This window comes from Gopherus flavomarginatus, chromosome 18 (assembly GCF_025201925.1).
Source record: "Gopherus flavomarginatus isolate rGopFla2 chromosome 18, rGopFla2.mat.asm, whole genome shotgun sequence".
In the NCBI taxonomy this organism is placed as follows: Eukaryota; Metazoa; Chordata; order Testudines; family Testudinidae; genus Gopherus; species Gopherus flavomarginatus.
Genome location: NC_066634.1, coordinates 3553947 through 3569900, shown reverse-complemented (window position 1 = coordinate 3569900; position 15954 = coordinate 3553947). Strand labels below are relative to the sequence as shown.

Here is a 15954-nt window from a genome sequence, read left to right as displayed (position 1 = left end):
TCTCAGAGCCAGGGAGAGAACCCAGGAGTCCTGGCTCCCAGCCCCCCGTGCTCTAACCACTAGACCTCACTCCCCTCCCAGAGCCAGGGAGAGAACCCAGGAGTCCAGCTTCAACCCCGCAAGGAAAATGGGGTTCAGGGCAGTGTGGGGCTGTGGTTAGGGTGTTTCCCAGGGAAGAGGCTTGGGGCTTTTTGGGCTGAGTTTTGGAGGTCTGTGGCTTGGGGTGTGGGGGGACTGGGACTGGATGAGGCTGGGGTTAGGGGCGTTCAGGTTGGGAGTGGGGCTGGAGTTTGGGGCTACAGGAGCCTGGGAGGTTCCGAGACTTGGCCTTTTGGGGGAGGGGGGGTTCCGACCCTAGCACCAGTGGAGGTGCAGGCCTGTTATAACCAGGGGGAAAGGGGTGGCTGGAGTGGGGGTGGCTGGGTAACCCCGGTCCCTCATCTCTCTGATTCCCCTCCAGTCCAGGACCCCACATCACTGAGCCCCCATGGGGGCCAGGACAAGCTGGGAGCATTAATCCCTCCCCCAGACCCTCCCTGGCTCCGTCATCCTTGCCCACCACACCTGCCTCTCTCCCCCCTCCCAGCTGCTGCTGAGTCCCCACTTTAGGGGGTGATGCCCACGCCTGACCTGCACCCCCTCTTTCTCCTGCGCTCCCCCTCCCAGTGATATGTCTTCCATTGGGTCTCCTGAGGTGAGGGGGCTAGGAACCTGCTGCTCCTCCTTTGGCTCCAGCACTCCCAAGGTGGGGGATTGGGGCCCACCCTTGAGTCCCAGGGACCGGGGGCTGGATGCTAGTGGCAGACAAAGTCCCATGTGCCGTCCATCCCATGAGGGGCCGGGTTCTCCTGTGCTCTGGGCCACAGCCCCTTGGGTAGCTGCTGTAGCCAAACGCAGGGGGCTGGGCTCCATGGAGGGGCAAGGAGGTGCCTGGGTGACATGGGCGGGGGCAGTCGTGGGGCGCCATGGGGCCTTCTGGGCTATGTGGTTATCCAGCCCCCCCCCCATCTGCACCTGGCATTTTCCATTCCCCCCTCCCCTTCTGCACCCAGCAGGCTCCTCCGTCCCGGATGATGTTATGGCAGGGGGATGACATCACATCAGTGTCTCAGGAGGATGATGTCGCAGTGGACGGAGTGGGGGGTGATGACATGATGAGGTGGAATCCCAGAGGAAGATGTCATGGAGTGGGGGGGTGACATTACACCACTGTCTTGGGAGGATGACGCAGTGTGGCAAAGGGGATGATGACATGAGGGGGTGGAGTCCCGGGGATGATGTCATTGCAGGGGCATGATATCACAGCAGTGTCTAGGGAAGATGATGTCACACTAGGCAAGGGGGGTGATGACATCAGGGGGCAGAATCCGAGGGATAATGTCATCCCGGGGGGTGACATCACAGCAGTGTCTCGGGAAGATGATGTTGCAGTAGGCAAAGGGGGGTGATGACATGAGGGGGCAGAGCCTGAAGGGATGATGTCATGGCGGGAGGAAGACATCACAGCAATGTCTTGGGAAGATGATGTTGCACTAGGCAAAGGGGAGTGATGCCATGAGGGGGTGGAGTCTCAGGGGATGATGTCATGGCAGGGGGTTGACATTACAGCAGTGTCTCGGGAAGATGATTTCGCACTAGGCAAGGGGGGTGATGACATGAGGGGGCGGAGTCCCAGGGGATGATGTCATGGTGGGGGGATGACATCACAGCAGTGTCTCGGGAAGATGATGTCGCACTAGGCAAGGGGGGTGATGACATGAGGGGGCAGAGTCCCTGGGGATGATGTGACCACGGATGATGTAATGGTGGGATAGGATGACATCACAGCAGCCTCTTGGGGATGATGTCACAGCGCTGTTCCATGGCAGTTTGACGGAGCGTCGAAGCGATGATGTCACGGCTCGATAGGACTCCTGGGTGCCACAATCGCTAAAACTACCGCTCCCATGATGCACCAGGCGCTCCCGCAAGGCATGGTGGGATCTGCCTGCCCGCCGCCGCTCAGCCCAGTCTCTCCCAGGCTGCCCCGCGGCAGGGCGGCGCGAAGCTCCCTGGGACACGCAGTCCCGGCCCGCGGGGAGGGGGAGGGAAAGGCAGGCGCCGGGCCCCTGAGTCATGGTGGGGGGTGCGGACTACACCTCCCGGCACGCCCCGCGCGGCGGCGGGCGGGCCGCGGGGGATGCCGGGAGCGGTAGTTCCCCCAGGAGCGGCGGACTCCATCTCCCGTCGGCCCCCGCGGCGCCGCAGCGGCCGAGCCGGAGCCGGAGCCGGAGCCGAGCGGGGTAAGATGGCGGCGGCCGCGGCGGCCGGGCCGGGACAGAGGCGCCCATTGTCCTAGGGGAGCGGCCGGGCCGGGCGGGGCCCCGCGCGCAGGTACCGGGGGTGCGGTGGGGGGAGGGGTTGTATGGGGTGCGGTGGGGGAAGAGGGTTGTAGGGGGTGCGGTGGGGGGTGGATATAGTGGGGGGAGGGATTGTATGGGGTGCTGGATATAGCGGGGCAGGAAGGCGGTGGATATAGTGGGGGTGCGGTGTGGGGGAGGGGGTTGTATGGGGTGCGGTGGGGGGAGGGGTTGTGTGGGGTGCTGGATATAGCGGGGCAGGAAGGGGGTATATATAGTGGGGTGCGGTGTGGGGGAGGGGTTGTATGGGGTGCGGTGGGGGGTGGATATAGTGGGGGGAGGGATTGTATGGGGTGCTGGATATAGCGGGGCAGGAAGGCGGTGGATATAGTGGGGGTGCGGTGTGGGGGAGGGGGTTGTATGGGGTGCGGTGGGGGGAGGGGTTGTGTGGGGTGCTGGATATAGCGGGGCAGGAAGGGGGTATATATAGTGGGGTGCGGTGTGGGGGAGGGGTTGTATGGGGTGCGGTGGGGGGTGGATATAGTGGGGGGAGGGATTGTATGGGGTGCTGGATATAGCGGGGCAGGAAGGCGGTGGATATAGTGGGGGTGCGGTGTGGGGGAGGGGGTTGTATGGGGTGCGGTGGGGGGAGGGGTTGTGTGGGGTGCTGGATATAGCGGGGCAGGAAGGCGGTGGATATAGTGGGGGTGCGGTGTGGGGGAGGGGTTGTATGTATGGGGGGAGTGGTGGATCTAGTTGGGGGGATGGGAAGGGGGTGCAGTGTCGGGGAAGGGGGCTGCATGTGGGTGGTGGAGGATGTAGCATTGGGGGCAGGAAGGGGAGGAGGTTGTAGGGGACCTGGGGGTGGGGTGGATATAGCATGGGAAAGGGAAGGGGGCAGCGTGGGGGGTGTTATATGGGGGTATGTAAGGGGTGCAGTGTAGGTGGAGAAGAGGGGGTACAGTGTGTGGGAGGAGGTTATAGGGGGCATGGTGGTTGTGGATACAGTATGGGGGCAGGAAGGGGAGGAGGTTATGGGGGGCCTTGGATGTGGGGGTGGATATAGCAAGGGGATGGGAAGGGGGGGCATTGTGGGGGGCATGGGAAGGAGAAGGGGTGCGGTGTAGGTGGAGAGGAGGGGACGCAGTGTGGAGGAGGAGCTATGGGGTCCTTGGGGGTGGTGGATACAGCATGGGATGTAGAAAGGGGATGGGGTGTGGCATAGGGGAGGGTATTATAGGGGGCATGGTTGGGGGTGGTATAGTGTGGGGGCAGGAAGGAGGTGTGGTGGGAGGGGTTATATGGGGGGTGGGATGGCATGGGGGGGTTCCAAGCAGGGGTTGTGGAGGTGAAGGGGTTAATGTGGGACCAGCCAGGGTGGGGGTGGACCAGGAGGGGCTCGGGTTAATGGTGGGGGTGGGTGGAGATGAATCTAGGCATGGGGATTGGAGGCCAATGGAGGAAGAAGGAAGATGGGACAATGGGGTGCCTGACCGTGGGGTCATTAATCTGGGGAAGGGGAGGGGAGGGGGGCTGGAAGAGATGAGGGAGGAAGGAGGGACAGGGCTAATGGAGTGGCTGAGGGTTGAAGAGGGAGGGAATTGCTGGAGTGGCTGGGAAGAGGGAGGTGATGCTCAGCCCCTGTCTCTGGGCAGGGGAATGAAGCTGCACCCTCACCCCACATCCTAGGGCAGGTGGCTGAGTTGAGCTGGTGCACAAAGGCCAGGGGCTGTCTCTGGGGAGACTGCCCCCCCACCTCTCACTCAGCCACACAGCAAAGGGGTGGGGGGCCCATGATGGGGCGCCCAGGTCAGAGGGGGACCCTGTGATTCTGTTTTCCCTGTTGAGCTCACAGCTTCAGCCTGTGCTGGGGCAGAGGCATGTCCTGGTGTGGGGAAGAAACAGGACCTTTCCTCTCTGGAGGGTGCTGGCCCTAATCTGGGGCTGCGGATTGGGATTGAGGTGGGGTCTAGTGGTTAGAGCGGAAGGTTTGGGATCCAGGATGCCTGGGTTCTATCCCCGGCTATGGCTAGGGAGTGGGATCTAGTGGTTAGAGCGGGGAGGGGGCTGGGAGCCAGGACGCCTGGGTTCTATCTTCCGCTCTGGCTGGGGAATGGGGTCTAATGGTTAGAGCGGGGGGGGGGGCTGGGAGCCAGGCTGGGCACAGTGGCTGCATTGCTTGTGGTGGTGGTAGCTGGTGACCTCGCTCACCTTCCCTGTTTGCAGGATCCTCTCCGTCCGCGGCCATGGAAGAGGAGGAGAATCCAGCTCCCCCAGCATCAGAGGATCCAGCGGGGGGCAGTGAGGAGCAGGGGCGGCCGAGCGATGCCACCCCGGACAGGGAGTCGTGTCAGCCGGGTGCTCTCTGCACTGAACAAGTCATCATGCTGGTAAGATCCGTGGTCCTGTGCTGCCCACCCAGTTCCAGGGGCCTGGCGCTGTGCAAGACATCTGTTGCTGGATGGGATGTGGTGGGGAAACTACAGGTCCCAGCATGCACTGCTCCCTTGCGCTCAGTGTGTGGGGACTGGGAACTACGGGTCCCAGCATGCATTGCACCCTCGCACTCAGTGTGTGGGGACTGGGAACTACGGGTCCCAGCATGCATTGCACCCTCATGCTCAGTGTGTGGGGACTGGGAACTATGAATCCCAGCATGCACTGCTCCCTTGTGCTGTGTCTGGAAGGCCCTGGGGAGTGCAAATCCCAGCATTCACTGCTTCCTCACACTCAGTGTGTGGGGACTGGGAATTACGGGTCCCAGCATGCACTGCTCCCTTGTGCTGTGTCTGGAAGGCCCTGGGGACTGCAGATCCCAGCATGCACTGCTCCCTCATGCTCAGTGTGTGGGGACTGGGAACTATGGATCCCAGCATGCACTGCTCTCTCACGCTTAGTGTGTGGGGACTGGGAACTACGGGTCCCAGCATGCACTGCTCCCTTGTGCTGTGTCTGGAAGGCCCTGGGGACTGCAGATCCCAGCATGCACTGCTCTCTCACACTCTGTTTGTGGGGACTGGGAACTATGGATCCCAGCATGCACTAGTCGCGCTCAGTGTGTAGGGACTCTGGGTCCCAGCATGCACTGCTCTGTTGCGCTCTGTGTGTAGGGCCTGGGAACTACAGGTCCCAGCATGCACTGCTCCCCTCCACATCTGTGGGCCTGGTCTACTGGGTTTCCTGCCCAGGTGGGGTCCCATTTTGGGGTGATCCTGGTACCTCCCTTTGCGCTGGGAGTTCCTTGCCTGGGGTGCCTCCAGCGGGTGGAGGCTGGGCCAGGGACAGCCTGTCCGGTGTTCCCCAGCCCGGCTCAGGGGATGAACTTTTGGGGGTGGCTGGGGAGCCCCTGCTAACCGACCCCCTCTCTCAGCAGAAGGCCTTGCAGCAGGTGGTGAGTGGCAGCTTCCAGAGTGAGCGGCCGGGCCGGGCCAGCGAAAAAGGTACGGACCGGGGGGCAGCGGGGTGGGGGCCCGGGGACGACCAGCTTGGGATCAGGTCCGGCCCTGAGTCTGGGATACCCAGCCTCTGCCTCCTTTGTGAGCCAGACCCGATGGCTTCCCCATCTGCACCCCTGGGGTATGGGATGGGGGCAGCCCCGGCGACGGGCCGAGAGCAGCGGGGCCGACCCTGTGTCCCTGTTGCAGATGCGGAGAGGAAGATGATGAGCTGGAAGAAATGGTGCCGGAGCCCCCGGGTGGATGGATCTGGCAGTGGCAAGGGGGGCACTGGGGACCCTACAGGCACATGTGACCAGAGCAGCACTGTGAGTGACCCTGATCAGCCTGGACCCCCAGGACGTGGGGATTAGGAGCGCCAACCTCCCTTGCGCTCAGGGTGCTGGCCCCTGGGAACTGTGGGTCCCAGCATGGACTGCTCCCTCAGCTCCATGTACATGGATCCGGGTCCCAGCATGCACTGCTTCCTCAGCATTATGCACCCAGCATGCACTGCTCCTTCAGCTCCATGCACCCAGCATGCACTGCTCCCTTAGCTCCATGCCTGGGAATCTGGGTCCCAGCATGCACTGCTCCCTCAGCTCCATGTACATGAATCCGCGTCCCAGCATGCTCTGCTGCCTCAGCTCTATGCACCCAGCATGCACTGCTGCCTCAGCTCCATACTTGTGGAGATGGGTCCCAGCATGCACTGCTCCCTCAGCTCCATGCCTGGGAATCTGGGTCCCAGCATGCACTGTTTCCTCAGCATTATGCACCCAGCATGCACTGCTCCTTCAGCTCCATGCACCCAGCATGCACTGCTCCCTTAGCTCCATGCCTGGGAATCCGGGTCCCAGCATGCACTACTTCCTCAGCATTATGCACCCAGCATGCACTGCTCCTTCAGCTCCATGCACCCAGCATGCACTGCTCCCTCAGCTCCATACTTGTGGAGATGGGTCCGAGCATGCACTGCTCCCTCAGCTCCATGCACCCAGCATGCACTGCTTCCTCAGCTCCATGCATGGAACTGGGTCCCAGCATGCACTGCTCCCTCAGCTCCATGTTTGTGGAGATGGGTCCCAGAATGCACTGCTCCTTCAGCTCCATGAGTGGATCCAGGTCCCAGAATGCACTGCTCCCTCAGCTTCATGTTTGTGGAGACGGGTCCCAGAATGCACTGCTCCCTCAGCTCCATGAGTGGATCCAGGTCCCAGCATGCACCACTTCTGCTCTGCGTGGGGGTGGGATCTGAATCCCGGCATGCACTGCTCTTTCCCATCCCAGTGATGGGGTGCTGTGCATGCTGGGAGCCATGGCCTGGGAAGCAGCTGCAAGGGGTCAACCCTGGGAGCTGTGGTGGTGGAGAGGGGGCGGCCCCCCGCTGGCCCTGCCCAACCTGTCGTCTTCTCCCCAGGTCCCCGAGGCCCTGAGCCTGTTCTCCGGCCTGGCGGGGGCCCTGCAGTTCCTGCAGAGGTCGTGTGCCGCCTCCATGCAGACCCGGCTCCTCCTAGGAGATGAGGGGCTCCTGGGGCCCCCGGGCATCTGGTAAGGGCAGATCCCGTGCACCCCAGCTGGGGGGGACACCTGAGGAGTGGGGTCACAGCAGGGGAGCTGGGATCCTAGACTCCTGGGTTCCATCCTGGCTCTGGGAAGGGAGTGGGGGGCTTGTGGTTGGAGAAGGGGGTAAGGGGTGGGGGGCCGAGGTCTCTCTCTCTCTCTGGCGTGTGACCGGAATAGGGAGGGTTGTGGATCATATGAACTTGCTGGTCTCAGCAGAGGCCCAGTCGTGTCACAAAGAGCCCCATAAGGGGAGGGGTCCCCCGGGGTTCCCCCCCAGCCTTCAGGGTGGGGCGCAGAGCCCTGCTCCAGCTCTGACCGGCCTCTCCTCCTCCTGGCAGCGGGGACGCGGAGCCGGACGAGGTGGAGCTGGTGGCCGAGGTACGGCTGGGGGACGTGGCTGCTGCGTCCAGCATCTTCAGGAGAGAGCGGGCCTGGAGGGTGCACAAATCAGGTAGGGCTGGGGGTGGGGAGGACGGGCCACGGGGCACATCCCCTCCAGGGAGTGCCGGCTCCCATCCGGCCCCAGGGCAGGGACTGCCTGGCTCGGAGGGGGGCGGGGAACGGGACATGGGGCCTGTCCCTTCTGAGGGGCACCTGCCCCAATCCAGCCCCAGGGTTGGGGGAGCATGCGAGATGCTGGGGGTGGGGTGGGGGGTACCAGGCTGGTCCCATTGCAACCCCCATCCTGCCTCTTTGAATTTCCCTGCAGTCTCCCTGCCCAGCCCCTCGGCTCCGCGCTGGAGAGGAGCCAGCAGCCTCCCCGTCGCTCTGGACCTGCCCTCCGGCCCCCTGGACCTTAAGTGGCCCCACCGGACTCGTGGGGGCGCAGCCCCGCTCCCCAGCACGGGCAGGACTCGGCGTGTGCCCGGCCGCTGGGCTGTGGCCCTGGGCACCGGCACGGGGGTCTCCAACGGGCAGCAGCGACCCCAGGCCCCGGCAGGCAGGGACCCGGAGGCCCAGCGCTCCCAGCCGCCCCCCGCCAGCGCCCTGGAAAAGACCGATTCCAGCTCCTCCTCCTCCTCTTCCTCCTCCTGCTCCTCGTCCTCCTCCTCCTCCCAGCAGGCGGCGCCCCCCGGGGGCGGGGACAGCAACCTCTGCCCCCTGCGCTCGCCAGACCTGGATATTTATGATCCCTTCCACCCAACGGACGAGGACAACCCGGGCGGGGACTTCGGCTACGCGGCCTCGCCCGGCAAACAGCAGGACCAGAAGTACGACCCCTTCGATCCCACCGGCTCCAACCCCAGCTCCTCCCGCAGCAGCCCCTCCCCTGACGAGGAAGAGGAGGAGGAGGAGGAAGAGGAAGAGGACGACGCGGCCGCCCCCCGGCCCGACATGTCCCACAGCATCAGCCGCATCTCGGAGACCCTGGCCGGCATTTACGATGAGAACAGCTTGAGTCAGGACTTCCCTGGCTCGGAGAAGGGGCGGGACGAGGCGGAGCCCAGCGAGGCCCCCGTGGCTGGTGGCCGGCGCCCCGAAAAGGAGCCGGTTGCCGGGGCCGACTCCACCCTGCCCGAGGAGGAGATTGCCTCGGAGCAGTCGGACGGGGCCCCCGAGCCGCCCCCGGAGCCGCGGCGCCGCGTCTTCGTGGTGGACCTTGCCAGCAAGAGCCGCTCGGAGGCAGAGGCCAACCCCAAGCTGGAGGGGAAGGTGTCGCTGGAGGTGGTGACGGCCGGAAACCCCAAGGCTCCGGCCCGGGGGGAGAAGGGCCCCAAGGCGGGCCGGCACCGGGGCGGGCGGCGCCCCTCTCTGGACTGGGCTGGCGCCGACTCGGAGATCGAGGAAGGCGAGATCGTGCAGCCGGAGGACGAACGCTACAGCCCCATCCGGCTCTTCCGCAGCCGGTGCCGGCCGGCCGAGCAGCGCCCCCTGCGGGTGGCGGAGGGCGATGACTTCCTGTCTCTCCACGCCGACTCGGACGAGGAGGGGGACTTCGGCGAGAGCCAGCCTGAGCCCCGGTGGAAGGCAGCCGCCGACCTGCGGCGCAAGATCCTGACGCAGCGCCGCGAGCGGTACCGCCATGACTCGTCCAAGCACTCAGGCTCCAGCTCCGGCTCCCGCAAGAAGGCCAAGCGCTCCCGCGAGCGCCGGCCCCCCAAGGCCAAGGAGCCGCGCGCTGGCCCCTGGCCCCCCAAGAAGAAATCCAAGTCACGTTCGAAGTCCAAGGAACGGCGGCGCTCCCGGTCCCGCCGGCGCGGCTCCCGGTCCCGGTCCCGCCGGCGTGGCTCCCGCTCCTGGTCACCCTCCCTCAGCACCAGCCTGTCGGCCATGGGCTCGGAGCGGCGCCGGCGGTCACGGGAGAGGCGGCGGGGCCGGCGCTCGCGCTCAGGGAGCCGGGCGCGGCACAAGGAGAAGCACCGGGACGGCGGCGGCAGCGGCAAGAAAAAGAAGAAGCAGCAGCGCTCCCGTTCCCGGGAGAAGCGGCCGCCCCGCGACAAGCAGCGCGAGGTGCACGTCCTGGAGGAGCCCAAGGCGGAGGAGCGTCGCCGGGACGCCCGCACCGTCGTGCCGCCCTCCATCCAGGACCTCAACGACACTGATCTCTTCACCATCAAGAGGACCATCACGGTTAGCCGGCAGGACGGCTCCCCGGAGCCGGCCAAGCGGGAGGTGCTCTATGACTCAGAGGGGCTGAGCTTCGAGGGCTGCTTCTCGGACCGTGAGCCCGCTGAGGGGCCCCGGCACCTGGGCGGCAAGGGCGAAGGGGGGCTGCCCCGCAAGGAGCGGCCGGAGGAGGAGGCCAAGCCGCCCAAGGAGAAGGAGCGGAAGCGGGGGTACCCAGAGGAGCGTCCCGCGCCCCGTGACAAGTCCAAGAAGAGGTTCAAGGAGGCGCCGGGCCGGTCGGCGCCCGAGGCGGGCAAGGCGGAGAAGGAGAAGTCGCGGCCGGAGCGGGAGAAGCCCCCCCGGAAAGCCAAGGCCGGGCACAAGGACAGCGGCAAGGCGGGCGGCTCGGGCCGCAAGGTCAAGCTGCAGTCCAAGGTGGCGGTGCTGATCCGCGAGGGCGTCAGCAGCACCACGGTCTCCGGCAAGGAAGGCGGCTCCATCGGCATCAAATTCAGCCGGGACAAGGAGAGCCGCTCGCCCTTCCTCAAGCCGGAGGAGAAGGGGCCCGGGGCCGAGGCCAAGGCAGAGCCGGCCAAGGAGCCGGGCGGGAAGGCCAAGAAACTCAAAGGGCTGAAGGCCAAGGCGGGGCTGAAGAAGGCCAAGGGGCCGGGGGCCAAGGCCAAGGGGCCCTCGGAGGCCAAGAAGAAGAAGAAACTGAAAGCCAAGACGGGGCTGAAGAAGTCGAAGGCCGACAGCTGCAGCCAGGGGGCCGGGAGCCCGCCCGCCCCCACCCCGGAGCCGATGGGGGGCGCCGGCTCCCCGCTCAGCCCCCCGCCCAAGCCGCCGCCCGCCCCGGCCGAGCAGGAACTGACCCCCGACTCGCAGACGGTGGACAGCAGCTGCAAGACGCCCGAGGTCTCCTTCGGGGGCGAGGAGGCGGCCGTGCCCGCGCCTGGCGAGCAGCAGAGGGCACCGGCGGGCGAGCCCCAGGCCGACAGCCTCTCCGAGCCCAAGGAGGAGCCAGCCCGCGCCCTGCCCCCGCCCCCGGCCCCCATGGCCTGGAACTTGCAGGGGGGCGTGGACTGCACCACAAGCGGCGTCCTGGCACGTAGGTGACGGGGAGGGGGCTGGCTGGGGGGTGGGGGGCAGCTCCAGCCCAGGATGGGGGAGGCAGGGCATGGGGGTTGGGTCTGCCAATGCTTGGGGGGTCATGGGGGAAGCAGTGGGGTGAGGGCCACCCCAGCTCTGACCCTCCCCCCATCTCTCACCCAGTGACCGCACTGCTCTTCAAGATGGAGGAAGCCAACCTGGCGAGCCGGGCCAAAGCCCATGAACTGATCCAGGCCACCAACCAGGTAGGGGGCACTCTGCCCGGCTGTGGGGCTGGGCCCAGTGTCCCCAGGCGGCACTAGGGGGCGCTGTGCTGCAGGGAGCAGGGCAGGGCAGTAGGGGGAGCTATCCTTGGCTGGTGGAGCTGGGCCAGTGTCCCCGTACGGTGCTAGGGGGCGCTGTGCTGCAGGGAGCGGGGCAGGGCAGTAGGGGGAGCTGGGCCGGTGTCCCCGTGTGGCGCTAGGGGGTGCTGTGCTGCAAGGAGTGGGGCAGGGCAGTAGGGGGAGCTCTCCCCGGCCAGTGGGGCTAGGCCAGTGTCCCCGTGTGACGCTAGGGGGTGCTGTGCTGCAAGGAGTGGGGCAGGGCAGTAGGGGGAGCTCTCCCCGGCCAGTGGGGCTAGGCCAGTGTCCCTGTGTAACGCTAGGGGGTGCTGTGCTGCATGGAGCAGGGCAGGGCAGTAGGGGGAGCTCTCCCCGGCCAGTGGGGCTAGGCCAGTGTCCCTGTGTAACGCTAGGGGGTGCTGTGCTGCATGGAGCAGGGCAGGGCAGTAGGGGGCGCTCTCCTTGGCCGGTGTCCCCGTGTGACGCTAGGGGGCGCTGTGCTGCAGGGAGCGGGGCAGGGCAGTAGGGGGCGCTCTCCAGCCATGTCATGACACCAGTTGTCGCACTGAGCCCAGCGTTGGCTGGGAAACCCGGCGTCCTGCCTGAAGCCCCACGGGCGATTATCTGCTCCTGACCCCCCTCTTCCCTGCCCCCCTGGAGGGGCAGCGTCTCCACATCGGGCAAGGGGTCCCCGTATACCCAGCCCCCGCGCCCCACCCCAGGGGAGCCACGTGCCAGCACTGGGTGAGGGGTCCCCGTATACCCAGCCCCCGCGCCCCGCCCCAGGGGAGCCACGTGCCAGCACTGGGTGAGGGGTCCCCGTATACCCAGCTCCCGCGCCCCACCCCAGGGGAGCCACCTGCCAGCCCTGGGTGAGGGGTCCCCGTATACCCAGCCCCCGCGCCCCACCCCAGGGGAGCCACGTGCCAGCACTGAGTGAGGGGTCCCCGTATACCCAGCCTCCGCGCCCCACCCCAGGGGAGCCACGTGCCAGCACTGGGTGAGGGGTCCCCGTATACCCAGCCCCCGCGCCCCACCCTGAGGCTAATCACCTTCTCTCTCCCTAGATCCTGAGTCACACCAAACCCTCCACGTCCCTAGTGGGCTCCCAGGCACCCGCGCCGCCTCCCACCCACACGGCCGCCCCCTACCTGCTGCACAGCTCCCTGCCCCTGGGGGGCTGCAGCTCCACCCCCCCGACCCCCACCGGGCTGCCTGGCACCCTCGGCCCGGCCTCGGTGGGCACTGGCAGCGGGACGCTCTTTGGCACCGGCTCCGGCAGCGACCTGGGCAAGCGGGATGGGAGCACCAGCTCTGACGGGCGCGGGGACACCGATAAGGTTAGTGACGTGGGGGACCCTTGTTTGAGCACCGAGGTGGGGCAAGGCTGGGGTGTGACCCACAATGCACTGGGGCGGTCGTGAGCTTGTCAGTGGTGGGGTCTGTCCCGGGCTGTGAGCTGGGGGGTGACCCACAATGCACTGGGGCGGTCGTGAGCTTGGCGGTGGTGGGGTCTGTCCGGGGCTGCGAGCTGGGGGGACCCACAATGCACTGGGGCGGTCGTGAGCTTGGCGGTGGTGGGGTCTGTCCGGGGCTGCGAGCTGGGGGGTGACCCACAATGCACTGGGGCGGTCGTGAGCTTTGCAGTGGTGGTGGGGTCTGTCCCGGGCTGTGAGCTGGGGCGTGACCCACAATGCACTGGGGCGGTTGTGAGCTTTGCAGTGGTGGTGGGGTCTGTCCGGGGCTGTGAGCTGGGGGAAGACCCACAATGCACTGGGGCAGTCATGAGCTTGGCGGTGGTGGGGTCTGTCCGGGGCTGCGAGCTGGGGGGACCCACAATGCGCTGGGGGGACCCACAATGCACTGGGGTGGTCGTGAGCTTGGCGGCGGTGGGGTCTGTCCGGGGCTGCGAGCTGGGGGGGACCCACAATGCACTGGGGCGGTCGTGAGCTTGGCGGCGGTGGGGTCTGTCCGGGGCTGCGAGCTGGGGGGTGACCCACAATGCACTGGGGCGGTCATGAGCTTGGCGGTGGTGGGGTCTGTCCAGGGCTGCGAGCTGGGGGGACCCACAATGCACTGGGGCAGTCGTGAGCTTGGCGGTGGTGGGGTCTGTCTGGGGCTGCGAGCTGGGGGACCCCCTCCCCGGTGTGCTGACCCCTGCTCCCCCCCCAGTACCTGAAGAAGCTGCACACGCAGGAGCGGGCGGTGGAGGAGGTGAAACTGGCCATCAAGCCGTACTACCAGAAGAAGGAGATCACCAAGGAGGAATACAAGGACATCCTGCGCAAAGCGGTGCACAAGGTGGGGCTGCGGGGCACCCGCGGGCTGGGGGGGCTGCAGCTGGGTGCCCCCCCCCCACTGACTCCCATTCTGTCCCCCACAGATCTGCCACAGCAAGAGCGGGGAAATCAACCCGGTGAAGGTGAACAACCTGGTGCGGGCCTACGTCCAGCGTTACAAGTACTTCCGGAAACACGGCCGCCGCATGGAGGAGGAGCCGGGGGGCCCCAAGGACCTGGGGGGGCTGGAGAAGGCCTCACTACCCATGCCCCCCCTCTGAGCCTGGCAGGGGGCCCACCCCCCCATCTGCGTCTCTGGCTGACTCGGACCCCCTTATGCAAAGGGAGGGGGGTGCTCATGGCCTCCCCCCAGGCCCTCCAGACTCTGAATGGTTTTAAACAGGAAGTTTTACTCTGTACATATGGGGGGGCTGGACTTGCGGGGGGTGAGCCTGGCTGGGGGGGGGGGCCTGTTTGTGGGCTACTGTCCCCTCGACTTCCCCCACTTAACTCATGTTAGCATGTTTTTATTTGGATTCCTCCCCCCGAGGAATCTCTCATCCAGCCCTCCCCCCCCGACCCCCAGCTGCCCTAGGGGGAGCAGCTCTCTGGGTTGAGATGCCCCTCCACAGCTGGTGCCCCCCATCTCTCTGCCCCCCATCTCTGTATCTTCCTTCTGTCTCTTCATAAACTGCGTTAGCCACTTGGCTCTGGATCGTCTTCTTGGGGCGGGGGACACGTGATAGCAGGTCTGGGGGGCTGGCTCTAGGGGGCAGGGTTGGGGGCTGCCCCCCAGCCAAGGCACAAGGAGTTCCCCACCCTTTCCTGGAGCAGGTTCTCTCTGCCCCCGCCCCCCGTCCCGGGGAACACCAGCCCCCAAACCCAGTCCAGAGGGGCCACATCCCACGTCGGGGTCCCCCTAGAACCGTGCCCCACCCCAGAGCGGTGCCCGGATAAATGGAGGGAGGCATGTGGCCAAGGAAGGCCCCATGGCCATGGTGGGAGCGGGGGGGGCGCACTCAGGAGAGCCGGGGGCGTGGGGGGAGCTGAGCTGGGAACGGGAGAGGACGGGACGGCAGCGCTGCTCCCTGCCGGCTTCGCTCCCGGCTTCCTAGTGCCGTTACCCCAGGCGCAGCTCAGGGCGAGTCGGCCGCGATCTGGCCAATTGGAACGAATTCAAGTCAGCGAGGCCAGAGGCTGGACGAACCTCGGAGCCGAGAGCGGCAAACGCAGCTCCCGGGGGAGTCCCGGCAGCCCGGAGCAGGGCCGGCGCGGTGTCCGTCTTTAAAGGGGGCAGAAGGCGGCGCCGGGGAACCCCAGCCCAGTCAGCCAGACTTCGGTCCCTGGGCAAACCTTGTCTGCGACCCCTGGAGGAGCAGGGGCTGGGATTCACCAGGACCCAACGCTGCCCACGGAGCTGGATTTCCTCCCCGGCACAGGAAGCGGTTTGGTGGCGGGGGATACGGTGGACGTCGCGTCCCTGGACGTCAGTCTGCTAAGGCAGCTGGAGAGATGCAGGCTGCGGAATTGCTTAGCCAAGTGCAAAGGGAACGATGGACAGGCCCCAGGTGGGGTTCGGCGGGGACCTGTGCTGGGGCCGGCGTTAACGACCTGGCTGTGGGGATCCAGAGCCGGCGGCTCCAATCTGCTGCTGACACGAAGCTGGGAGGTTGCCAGCCCCTCGGAGGACAGAGCCAAGGCTCAGAGGGATCTTGGTAAATGGGAGAACTGGGCTCTAGGCGGCACCACGAAATGCAGCGGAGACAAGTGTCAGGTGCTGCACGGAGGGAAGAGCACCCTGCTGCACCAGTACAGGATGGGGGTTGAGTGGCTTGGCAGCGGCCCTGCGGGGAGAGAGCCGGGAGTTGGGGCAGATCCTGGCTGCAGCCTGAGTCAGCAACGCGACGCTGCAAAGGCAGGTTTAGAATTGTGTTCCCAGTGGCACAGCAGGCAAGTCCCGGGAGGTGAGCGGCTCCTGGGGGATCCTGCACCGCGTTCACACCGGGCACAGAAAATACCTTCTGGACAGCCAGTGCGGGGCACGTGGGACTGCTGCAGGGGTCACGGGGGGGGGACTCAGAATGACTAATGGGGGGGACGTGGGGGGGGCTCAGGAGCTAGTGGGGTGACAGCATTGGGCTGAATGGGAGGGCGCTGCAGGGCCACGGGGATGGGGGGGTGCAGGGACACATAGGATTGGGGGCAGATGTGCCTGTCTGGATGGGAGAGCCTAGGGGTCAGCCATGGTCTGCACAGGGGAGCCTCCCCACTCCCTAACAATCCATCCGCCCCCTCCCCCAAAAACCTGTTCCATATTTTTCCCACCCACAACCCTCCAGGTTCACTCGAAGGCTCCTTC

General features: G+C 66.2%; 1 protein-coding gene across 1 annotated transcript; it reads left to right on the top strand.

Annotated features, from left to right (window-relative positions):
* The first annotated feature begins 2288 nt into the window (after positions 1-2288).
* On the top strand, positions 2289-14302 carry SCAF1 (SR-related CTD associated factor 1). Its single transcript, XM_050928015.1, has 11 exons — positions 2289-2373; positions 4566-4729; positions 5713-5779; positions 5984-6102; positions 7194-7324; positions 7678-7790; positions 8049-10994; positions 11159-11241; positions 12384-12656; positions 13489-13617; positions 13700-14302. The coding sequence occupies exons 2-11, from the start codon at positions 4586-4588 to the stop codon at positions 13874-13876; spliced, it is 4182 nt and encodes a 1393-aa protein (XP_050783972.1). The 5' UTR covers positions 2289-2373; positions 4566-4585; the 3' UTR covers positions 13877-14302.
* Positions 14303-15954: the final 1652 nt, after the last annotated feature.

What these genes read in the sequence shown, in the direction of transcription:
- SCAF1 (XM_050928015.1), top strand. Translation starts at nt 4,586, where the DNA reads ATGGAAGAGGAGGAGAATCCAGCTCCCCCAGCATCAGAGGATCCAGCG. An exon ending in CTGGAGGGTGCACAAATCAG is followed by an intron (nt 7,791 to 8,048) that starts GTAGGGCTGGGG and finishes ATTTCCCTGCAG; the next exon opens with TCTCCCTGCCCAGCCCCTCG. An exon ending in TGATCCAGGCCACCAACCAG is followed by an intron (nt 11,242 to 12,383) that starts GTAGGGGGCACT and finishes CTCTCTCCCTAG; the next exon opens with ATCCTGAGTCACACCAAACC.